Source organism: Lineus longissimus, chromosome 10, assembly GCF_910592395.1.
Source record: "Lineus longissimus chromosome 10, tnLinLong1.2, whole genome shotgun sequence".
NCBI lineage: Eukaryota > Metazoa > Nemertea > Pilidiophora > Heteronemertea > Lineidae > Lineus > Lineus longissimus.
This window is the reverse complement of record NC_088317.1, coordinates 3,186,145-3,197,526: the sequence shown is the minus strand read 5'-3', so window position 1 is coordinate 3,197,526 and position 11,382 is coordinate 3,186,145. Positions and strand designations below refer to the sequence as shown.

The following is an 11,382-nucleotide window of genomic DNA, read 5'->3' as shown; positions in this document are numbered from 1 at the left end:
CTTGTGCGCCAAAACCACGTTGTAGGATTTCCGTTACACACACAATACTGTTGAATTTGATTCGTTTGAAATTGAAGTTCAAATATTGGTACTCCGAGTAATCTGTGACATGTCGGAGTTGAGAGCGTTTATTGTTTAATGTGGGATTAATGTTCAAATACTATTGGATTCTGATAAGTGAAATGTTGAGTTAAAAGTGAAATGTCGCAGTTTCAATAACTTTATTAAGCAAATGAGCATGAAGCAAATAAAATAAATGTATACATACAAAAATTGTATGTGTGTTTTTTTTGCGGTTGCGAGAACTGAATTAAATGATGATGATGCATGATGGAATTAAGTAGAAATCTTCCAAATGTGATGGAATTAAGGATAGGAAGGCTAGACTTGATATTTTGGAACGCTTAGATTACAGAAACCTCCAAATTTGCGCGGGTGTTGTAAATCGCACTAATCCGACCCTCCGCAATTTTCCAAGTCGTAGGCCGCCGAACCTGACTTGAAATATATATTTACCCCTTACACATCACTTCCAATTAAATCAGATATACATGTAGATGAATTAGACTGAAATCTAATTTTATCCATTTCATGGTTAATAGACAATCTCCTATAAAATACAGGTTAGTGACTAGACAACCAGCATGTCACAAGCCATTACTAAACTGAGAAAAAACCCGTTGATCTTTTAATCATTTCATCAATTTCAAAAGTTTTTTGAATTTCAAAAAAGTACAATGACGAAGTTTTTTTCGTAACTTTTTGAACATGTACTTATCAGATCAATGGTGAAATACATTAGGTTATAGAATAGATAAGTGCATCTCTCGAGTCCATTAGAAAACCATTTGTTTGTCATTTGTCTGCAATTTAGGTCTTCAGCCGCGTACATTTATTCATCTGTTGCACCATAACTAGTCCTAAAATGCCCGTAGAAATGGAAATCTATAATTGAACTAGTAGGGCCGTTTATTAGTCGATTAGAAGTGGAACGAAATTAGCTATTGACACCTACGTGTACCTAGCAACCAAAAGTTAATAATCAAAAAATGTGATATTCGAAGCAGACATGGCAACGTCTGATGATGTTTATGCGGAGGTCAATGCAAACCCTATACCCACTCAGGGTCACCACTAATGTTTTGTCGAAATACAGTTGAAATCAGCGCGAATATTTTTTTTACTATTCGACCTTCGGTTGGTCAGAAATAGGGGTCAGTGTCGAGATCCCTGTCGACTTGTCTTCAGCGAATATCCCCCTCTCTTTACCTTACTCCGAAAAGCAATTGCCTATCTCCAAAGCTGCATTGGCAAAACGACCTTTTTTTTTCTTACCTCCACTTCCTTCTTCGTATTCGTAAAAATCTCAATGCAGTATTTATTTGCATCGCTTGATACAGCTGCGATTTATGATACACCAATCTCGTTTGACGCGAGACTTTGACTGCTGAGTAAAGCAGACGGTACCTAGCCTCGTTTTCGTTCAAACAATCTGGTTTGTTTTGCGAATCGCCATCTTGGCAATCAGAAAACAGAACGGCTGACTTTCTTTATTGACATATTTCGCGACGATGGGGCTAAGATGGAGACCTACTATTTAGTTGTTGGTGTGAGGTAATATGGAGCATCCTGCACTAACATGCCATTCCAGTCGCTACAATCAACAACTCGAATTTTTAGTCCCCGCAGCCATACCCGAAATCCATCCCATGCAGTTTGCCCTATTTGAATTCGAATTTTTAGCCCCTAGGGGGTCGTGCCTTGAAGAAAATGGAAGCATGTTAAATATTTCAAGGTGTTTCGTGCTTCAGTGTTAGATTGATTATTCAGCCGCCGAAAGGTTATGCGCCTTCTTGAGTTTGGCTACACGAGACTAAAAATTATCTAAAGAATATTCTACTTGTGGTTTTTTTCATGCAAGTCAACGTCACCCCAAAAATTGTCACTCACGCCTCGGAGGTTTTCCTGGCAAGCCGCAGCTCAGAGACTCCGGCGTCGCACACTTCTGCAACAGCCAATCAGAAGGTCGCTCTGTTTTTTAGTTCCAATGAAGTTGCTGGCAACTTTCCGTGACCTCTCTCCTTCTTGCTATCCAATTCCACAGGAACGAGTCTTGTCACACCTTTATAAAGACATTATAACTTGTATTTGATCAGATGCGTGAAGCAGCGAAATCGGACCAACTCCAATTACTGTGATATTGAACTTGGCGATCAGGTGCTGAATACTTTACCTGGAGGCAAGACTGTGGTTATGAGAAGGTTTGGCTTGCATCGTCGTGAAAAAAGGCCCTATACATACATGTACAGTTCTAGACAAAACTATTATTTAGTCCAAGAGCAGGTCCATTTATTTCCGATTTATCTAACGGTAATTTTTTTGAAAAGGGTCTACCATGTGTCATGTGAAAATGGGTAGTTTAAAGTTTGCGAGTGCATGGTGGGTTTGGATTTTATTAACCCCTTTCCTCTAAAAATTCTTTACCGAGCGCAACATTCCAAAGCGTGCCTCCATTGATTCCACCAGGATGCGCTGCGGTCGACATGCATTGGGCGGCGCACGCAATGGATAATCGCCAAGGGTTAAATCGGGTGCAGTGCTTTCATCCATTGGAATCCTTTAATCAACGGATAAAAAAACTGTGTTATACTTATTGTTGAAAAATAAAGAGTAAATTTGAACAAACATAATACCACGGAATAATATTATATGTTGCTTGGGTTCCCGCTAACCCTGGCTAGAAGGAATTGAAAAAGGAATTGAACACAAAGGCAAAATGGGGCATTTTTTCAATTATTTACCAACAAGAGTTACAATGATTTGGTGAAAAGCCACAATTTGTCCCTGGATTACACCCACTTTCAACGCCTGATTCCGATATTCAAATAGAACATAACGTGAATTATTAACACATCGATGTAACACTTCGAAAGGTAAACAATGTAAACAAACAACTCAAGTTTAGATATTGCTATTTTTGCCTCAGTTATGAATTGTAGTGGAAGGGAGTAAAAGTGTTAACTGAGAGCTGGCCTAAGGCAAGGGATCTTGATTCTCATCTCATGGCGTTGAGGTCACGGTCCTGCTGGGAGCCATTTTTGTATGAAAAACCACCATTTATGCCCAGTTGTCCCTTTAAACGCACGAGCCCTGGCTGGAGCATGGCCTGAAGCCAGAGTCTTGGGATAGTTGGCGTTGCTATTTACCGATGCAGGCTACCGATCAAGAAAGCGATGGTAACCTTTGCGTGCCTCGCCCCGAAAATCCATCACCCTATGTTAAACTAGATACAAAAAACTAAATATTTGTTCTAACTGCCCACCTTTAATGAAAGGAATTAATTTACCAATAGATCAACCCATTTGAACAAAGCACGACATGATTCCGAGATTTTTCGACCAATAATCGATACTTTCTGACCTTTTCCGTGCGCGCGGGGCGAGGTTGACGCTTAACACCTTCCCTATCGTTTTCTCGTAAAATGTCAACTTCAAAGAATAATAAAGAATGATGTGTTGATGGTTGGTCTGTCAAGCCCCTCCTACATCTTCAATTGTTGCCATTGGTTACGCTGTCAATCTAGAACGACAACACGGATGCGGGCGGAACTAAAGTTACTACATGTATAATAAAGGGAAATTTTGATTCCGAGAGGGGCTCGATGCTCGTGTGATTTCAAAAGATTGGTTCTTCTCACTTGTATTGCCGCAAAATGTGCTCTTCTGCCGCTCATTTTAAGCTTCACACAACAAAAGAGAAATACCTTTGTTTTCTTTTTAAAATCACCCAATAATAGAAACAAGTTCAAATAATATCGAAAAGAAATAATCTTTTAATAATGCAAGCAAATAAATTTGGTTGGGAGTATTGATTATAGGGGTTGAACTTGTAATCTCCTGCGCAGCCCTGGAACTGTATTCATTGATGACGTGTCTTTCTGTCACTGCCAACCCGGCAGGCCACTACTTTACGATCTGTGGAGTAGATCACCGGTCCGCAATCTACCAGCCCGAATTATGAATTAACTGGAATAGACAACCCAAACAAACAGACATTTATATCCGGGTGTGTTTTCTGTAAGCTGGTTGATCGCTAAAAGTTATATCTGATTTTTAGTTGCGAACACTGATAGTCGACCGTCTTTTTCCCCTGTCAATTTCAGTCTAACGCCTGAATGCGGTCATGTCTACATGTGAAGTTGTGAGGGCGCCCATGCTGAGGATAGCTATTTCCGACAGAGGAGCTTGTTGTCTCAACAAACAACTTGATTAGCCAGGGACTAAGTAGGTATCGACCGCCAAGGGTAAATCCGATAGAAGTATTTGTGATGCTGTAGTTTATAGGCTTTAACTGACTGGTCCGGAGATCACCCCGGGGACCGTCACCATTTTCATAAAAACAAGCCGCTATTGTCATGGGAACGACATAATTTCTATAGATATCTTTCATGTGATACATTTTCTGAATCAAGTGGGGCCTAGGGCATGTCAACTTAGGTCGCATACTGAACTTCCAGCGGTATTGCCTCGTCCGTAGCCTCCGCCTCCGTCTTGACCTTGACGCGCGTTGTCTGGAAAAGGAGCAGTAAATACATTGCAGTTCAACTCAAAGGTAGTCAAAACATTTGATGCGAAACAGGTCAGGCCCGATCGAGGTCGCAGTAGCAGAAGACCAATCGCCCGTCACAAATGGTCTTCGGGCAAACACGGCTTCTACGGAACTCTTCGTGGCAGAAACAATACTTCGTCTGCTCGAGAAATCCCCCTTGAAGTCCCTTTAAGAAAACAAACATGTGCTCGATAATCGTGAGCATAATACGGTATTCTTCATGAAATAGGTAAATGTTATGTTGTTCGAATCATACAAATGGCATATGCAGGCCGTTATAAATCTTACAATGCTCCCCAAACATTGAAATAATCATTTTCAACAGCTTTTGTTGGTCCGGACGAGTGGCCAATCATGATTTTATAACTACCCATAGGAGCGAGGGTGATTGGTCGCGTCATTTTTCATGGGAATTTCTCGATTTTGGGGAAACCCCGCCAAACTAAAAAAACATTTGTTTCAATAAAATCGTCGTTTCAAAGGTCAATATTTACAAATTCAGCAAAAATAGAGTAACACTGTATCCCTATTCTATTCTGGGTCCCTATTCTGCATCAGATAAACCCGAGGTTATAGCGTGACGAGTCAGTTTGAGTGTGCTGACGACCTTTTTCTATTCGCTTTTTTGACATTTTCACATGACGATACTCGATAGGGTTGTAGTATTGAGTAAACGAGTACATCATCATGTACATAACATAGTCGGACCTACATCGTCGTCATGTACATCATGCATGCATATAGCCCATTTCGCAGTGCAATCTTACTGTGAGTGTGAACAAAGCCCTGTTCGATTGAATCCCAAGAATATTCAGGCCTAGCATATGATATATATTATATAAGTAGGCCTAGGCTTTATCATTCCATCCAATGAATTATCCATCCGTTAATGTGTCATGATGCCGTTTCCATGATGACGCTGTAGGCCTAGTCGGACTTCAGTTGCATACGTATACAGCCAGCCTGTACCGTAGTGTAGGCGTAGGGCCTTGCAGGCATCAAGTGCAGCAGCAATTGGCTCCCCCGAGCCGAGGCCTAGGCTTGACAGACTGTCACTGTGCCTCAAAGGATTTGATGGGCAGGGCCTCTACTTCTTGTCATGTCGGTAATCATCTGCTCTACTGTTATTTCTTTTTTCAGTGTTTAAAGATGGATGCATTTTTCAAGGGTAAAAGACCAGTTCAATCAAAGGACAAAGCTGGGTCGTCAGAGAAGCCAAAGAGAAATGTTCCTTGGATAGAAAAATAGTAAGTAAGCCATGGCGGTGTGGAACCAATTTGCTAAATTGTGAGTCAATCCTGAACGGGGTCTGTCCTCTACTGGGTACTAGGGTTTAGAAACAAAGTGAGCAGGGCTTAAGACACGTTCAGTGGTAAACCAACCATACTTAACTGCATACTTCCACTTCATTTTGTCATTTAAACATTTCAGCCGACCGAAAAACATTGACGAAGTTGCCCACCAGGACGAAGTGATAGGAGTTCTCAGGAAATCGTTAGAAGGATCAGACGTAAGGAGTTCCTCTTTCATTTGCTTCAGTTTTATCACAAAACTGGTTCTATCACAAAACTGGTTGTGTCTTTGTGCTGATTAGATCGATTTAGGACAAATGAAAATCAAAGTGGAACCTCTCTAATAAGGACACCCTTGAGGTCAGATTGTAGAGAGAAACCCTACCCATTTGGGACTACAATCCCTGTCCCTAATACAGAGGGTGTCCTGCTAACAAAGGCTCCACTATGTAAAAGTCTCATTCTTTTCATTTATTCTGTTACAGCTTCCAAACTTATTATTCTATGGGCCACCTGGAACAGGAAAAACGTCTACAATTTTAGCTGCAGCAAGACAGTTATATGGGTAAGTTCTAGGACAAGGCAAATGTTTCCATGAAGCGGTCATTTGAAATCAGATGAATGGTATTTCTGTTGTAGTTCTTTATATCCTTTCTCCTCGATTCTTTCAGCAATGATCTTTACAAGAATCGTGTCCTGGAGTTGAATGCATCTGACGAGCGTGGTATCAGTGTCGTCAGAGAAAAAGTGAAGAACTTTGCACAGTTGACGGCAAATGCAAAAAGGCCAGAGTAAGCTGAACGATTTTTATTTCAATGATAGATTGTTTGAAAATGACGTAAAGTCCTTGTAGCTGTCATAGAGGCAAATTGAAGCAGTCACGCAAGACCGTATGAGGTGGAGAAAGGCCATGGATGACCTTTGCTCCTGATAGAGCCAACGGGTTTCACTTGATCTTGCTATCCCAAGTCAAATAAACTCTTAATTGCCATTTCAGCGGGAAGCCATGCCCAGCCTTCAAAATCGTCATCTTAGATGAAGCCGACTCGATGACCGGTGCTGCTCAAGCTGCCCTCCGAAGAACCATGGAAAAACAATCAAAGACAACACGATTCTGCCTCATCTGTAATTATGTCAGTCGTATTATCGAACCAATCACATCCAGATGTGCAAAGTTCCGATTCAAGGCACTAGATGGCGTGGTGCTGGAGAGTCGACTGAAACATATATGTGAGCAAGAGAATGTGAAATACAATGAAGGGGTAAGTGATTGTTGTAGCTAGACTAGGCAGATCATTGATAACATTAGTTTTTAGATCCCTTTGCAGTAACCTTCCCTCGGTCTTGATGATTGTCTCATTATCTTTTTTAGTCCATGGAGGCTTTGATGGAAACGTCAGAAGGTGACATGAGGAAGGCGATCACATATCTACAGAGCGCTCACAGATTGAAGGGAGAAGATGGAATTGATGCACAAGATATCTGGGAAATAGCCGGGGTGCGTCGTAATTTGTCAAAGGTTCTGTGGTGAATGTAGAATAAACAGATAAAATTTGAGAAGACTTTGATGTTATGTGACCATTCACTGACAATGTGAGTGGTGTTGCTGCAAAAAATAAATGTTTTGTTTTTAAATGTAATTTCCAGATATTCACATATTTCAACTATTTTGTTTGTTACTGGTATCAAATTCCAGCTTTGTCATTCTAAATTCTCTCATTTGTGTGCTTGTATGTTGCAGATTATACCAAAAGATGTGATTGATCATATTCTTACTGTCTGCCATTCAAATTCATATGAAAAATTGGAAGTTGCTGTTAAGGTATGTAAGCTTATTTTGTTGCAGTCAACTTGAGATTTATGTGAACTTACTTTGGCAATAGTTTGAAGATTACTGTAAACCTGCTTACTGTCTTTATTTATTGCATGGTTGAAATGTCTGTTCACGAACGACTTGTGTCAAATTTTAATCATTCCTCCTTGATTTCAGGACCTGATTGCTGAGGGCCACTCGGCCTATCAGATTCTCCAGCAGTTACATATGATAATGGCCCAAAAAGAGGAACTCGGCGATAAACAGAAATCCATCGTGTGTGAAAAGATGGCGGTAAGTACATGTACCCTGGACAATTTGCAATAATAATTTAATGCCCTCTCTCTTTGCTTAGGCCTACAGATCTATTGGCTTTGTTACCCAATGATGAAACCTCAAGTATTTTCCTTGATGTCCACCCATGTGATTATTGTCTCTTCTTGTGATATTATCGAATATTTGCGTTGTCCTTAAAATTATTGGGAAGCATTTTTTCATCACCTTTCTTATCTTTGCAGGTTGTAGACAAGTGCTTGATGGATGGTGCTGATGAGTATCTTCAGATTATGGATCTGTGTACGGTTATGATGCAACAGATATGCCAAGGAGAAAAATAGTCCTTGTTTTGCATCGCAGCTTTGGATCCTTGGAATCGATCAAAACTTCAGTGCAAAATGATGTCATTGGCACCAAAAACGACTTCTTTTGACTTCGAATTCGATTCCTCATATTGTACATTATATCATATTTAATAAGGCAGGATCGGGAATGATTATAACATTGTTCTAGGTCCACAGGCTGAACAGGAATGCTCTACCTGGCTTTGTGATGAATCCATTTGAACTGTTTCACCTACATGTATCATGTCACAACCATTTTCAATAAATGCCATTATTATTGTTATGAAAGTTGTTTCCTTCATTTCTTCGGATGGTCAGGAGAGGACAGCTCGTCGTCTGGTTTGACATGGATGGGTGGCCATCCAGTGCAATAGAATAGGTTTTGTCAGTTCGACATTCAGCTTTATCCGTTAGGGGTCCTAATGGGTCGTGTGGGGGGGGGGGGGGGGGGGTTGAGATGTCTCCACTGTCATAGCAGGCCAGAGAAGCTCAATATCATAATTGTTTGCCCTCGTGGCCCAATAGCTTGGGAGTAGTGCAAATCTGGAAATATTTGCGGTCAATTAGTATAGTCGTACTTCCACCTATCAAATCCCCGTGTCTTTTGCACTTGCACCTATGAATTGCCGTGACCATTTCTACAACCTGTAACAGTTACGTGTATTTCAATTACTGATGTTGGGAGCAAACAAAAAAGTGAAAATATATCGGAATTAAAAAAAATTGTTCTTTGGAGAACCCGGGTATCGATCCCGGTGCCTCTCACATGCTAAGCGAGCGCTCTACCATTTGAGCTAGTCCCCCGAACTGACAAATGTCACGACCGAAGGTGTACAAGAATCCAACTCAAAACTGATAACTTTCGATACTACTAATTGACTGTTTTGTTATTGTCTCTTCACCTAAACATTTCTTATACCAGGTCTACAAAGGATCCAAAGTAACAGAAACAACAGGCGTATTTGATAAAAATGCATCTCATTTTTGGCGGGAAACTGCTGCGCCATCTACCAGGTTAGTGAAGCACTTCTATCATGCGGGTCGATAACCAGCTTGAAGAGGTCTGCGTGCCATTGCGACATTCTGATGAATTGATGTCAATCAATCAAGTTACATTTGTATCAAGGCGCCTTTCCGTGGTCGCACCACGCTCAAGGCGCCACCTCCCCATAGGCTCGTTCGAAGAGTAGAGTTTTTAATTGTCTTTTAAATGTTTTTTCGGCTGGGATCTTAGTTCGAAAGTTTATTCCAGAGGTACGGGCCTCACCTTGAAAAGCTGCGGTCACCGTACCTCGATCTGGTACGTTTGACCTGAAGGGCCTTGGAGGTAACTGACCGAGTGCGACCTTCTGTTTCCAGAAGGAGGTCACTGAGGTACTCAGGTCCCGAACCATTCAGTGATTTGTGGATATCTTAAACTCAATCCTAGCCTTGATTGGAAGCCAGTGTAGGTCCTTCAGCAAGGGCTTTACATGGTCAAATTTCTTCCCGCTATCAACCTCGCTGCCATATTCTGAACCCGTTGCAATGGAGCAATAGTCTTATCCGGCAGACCGTATAGAATTCCATTGTTAGAATCAAGCCGTGATGTAACAAAGGCATTGACCAGTCTTTCAGCGCTGCGTTTGTCCAAGAACTTCCTCATGCGTCCGATCTTATAAAGGCTTGCGAAAGCAGCCTTGCATGTCATCTTGACCTGCATGCGCATACTCATGTCCCGTTGATGTGAGACACAGTGTTGCCGTTAATCTCAAACTGTCATGATGAGTTTATGAGAGGTACTGGTATTAGCACGTACAGGAGACACAGGGTTAGTGTACATTTGTCATTGAGATCCACACTGTCTCAATTTTTATTTTCTATTGAAGACATGTGTTGGTAGAGCGAATTCTGTTTTACTTTTGATTACTTTTATGAGGTACTTAAAGTTTGGACGAGTGTTCCACGAGGAATGTTGTGGTATGATTTTGACTGGGTTTCGGAGCAGTGATGATCATCGGTTGCCCGCGCGCGCAAGTATCGGCTCGTCTTTGTGTTTACCATACACATGCCAACCTCGTACAAAGATAATATGATCGTTTTCTTTGTTGTTTATTTACAGGTAGGTCAACTAAGAATACAACGCAGTGCGTTGGCCCTCTACCGTCTAAACCACGGGAGAAACGAATTATAGAAGTGAAGTGTTTTTAGGCCCTGAAAATCAGCGGCGCCATTATTCATGCCATAACGATATACCTTGAGCATTCTGATTCGGTGACAGTAAATGCCCTTACACGTTTGTTACAGCGATGCCCATTGGCTAATCGTCCAACCGCATGAATTCCCATGGAAAAGGGCGGCGGTAGCGTCGAATTCACCGTTTTCAATACACTCCGGCCGCCTCTTGATATTTTGTATACGACATAGGAGTAAAAAAGCCTGATCTCAGGACGGAATTCACCCACCTCGTGTTAGGCGATACGAGCATGACTCTAATCAGAATCTTTCAATAATCTTGATTGAGTCTGCTCATTTTAGCGAGAGAGTTGAAGGATCTTGACTGGCGCAGAGAGAGTGCAATATTGGCGGGAACACTGGTCATTCATAGCATTACACTATTGTATGTACAGGCAACAATTATAAACAGGATCCGGATATACATCATGTTTATCATACGATCAAGGCTTCGACGATTTGGGCTATATATATTTTACAAAGATGGTAAGCAAAGCCATGACGTATTTTCGTATCCTGAACATTAATGGAAGGTGCACCAAAATAGATGCACGTCGTTTGCACCATACATGATTCTGAAAGCAGTCTGTCAAGAGTCATCAGTGCTGAGTATCAACTTACCAATATCACCAGAGGTGTTCTTCTCTTCTTCTTTAAACCGCCTTATGGCGTATTTAGAGCAGAAGTGGTTGGAGTGCGATGCGGGTTTAGCGAGCCTCAAAGGACTCCAAGTGCTGCACGCATAGTCTCTTGAGCCCTGTGCTTATTATTTTCACGCTTTGACTCGGTGCTCACTGGATGAAAGGACTAGCGTCCTCATTCGGTTCAAGACGAT

The 11,382-nt window shown here is 41.4% G+C and overlaps 1 protein-coding gene and 1 non-coding gene across 4 annotated transcripts; one reads left to right on the top strand and one right to left on the bottom strand.

Annotated features, from left to right (window-relative positions):
- The first annotated feature begins 5,021 nt into the window (after nucleotides 1-5,021).
- LOC135494687 (replication factor C subunit 4-like) lies at nucleotides 5,022-8,595 on the top strand. Of its 3 annotated transcripts, none has more exons than XM_064782891.1 (10): nucleotides 5,022-5,090; nucleotides 5,749-5,855; nucleotides 6,040-6,118; nucleotides 6,386-6,465; nucleotides 6,572-6,691; nucleotides 6,898-7,162; nucleotides 7,273-7,398; nucleotides 7,642-7,722; nucleotides 7,891-8,007; nucleotides 8,232-8,595. In XM_064782891.1, exons 2-10 carry the CDS (start codon nucleotides 5,758-5,760, stop codon nucleotides 8,328-8,330), a joined length of 1,065 nt encoding a protein of 354 aa, XP_064638961.1. In that variant the 5' UTR covers nucleotides 5,022-5,090; nucleotides 5,749-5,757; the 3' UTR covers nucleotides 8,331-8,595. The 3 variants fall into 3 exon arrangements, with proteins under 3 accessions (XP_064638961.1, XP_064638963.1, XP_064638960.1); XM_064782893.1 differs by lacking the exon at nucleotides 5,022-5,090 and adding an exon at nucleotides 5,117-5,376; XM_064782890.1 differs by lacking the exon at nucleotides 5,022-5,090 and having other exon boundaries at nucleotides 5,409-5,855.
- Nucleotides 8,596-9,064: 469 nt separating this feature from the next.
- On the bottom strand, nucleotides 9,065-9,137 carry Trnaa-agc (transfer RNA alanine (anticodon AGC)). Its single transcript has one exon. It is a non-coding gene; the product is annotated as a tRNA-Ala (tRNA).
- Nucleotides 9,138-11,382: the final 2,245 nt, after the last annotated feature.

Excerpts from the sequence above, each read along its gene's own strand:
- LOC135494687 (XM_064782890.1), top strand. The coding sequence starts at position 5,683 with ATGGGCAGGGCCTCTACTTCTTGTCATGTCGGTAATCATCTGCTCTAC. Across the intron at positions 7,163-7,272 it reads ATGTGAAATACAATGAAGGG|TCCATGGAGGCTTTGATGGA; the intron begins GTAAGTGATTGT and ends TATCTTTTTTAG. Across the intron at positions 8,008-8,231 it reads TCGTGTGTGAAAAGATGGCG|GTTGTAGACAAGTGCTTGAT; the intron begins GTAAGTACATGT and ends TTATCTTTGCAG.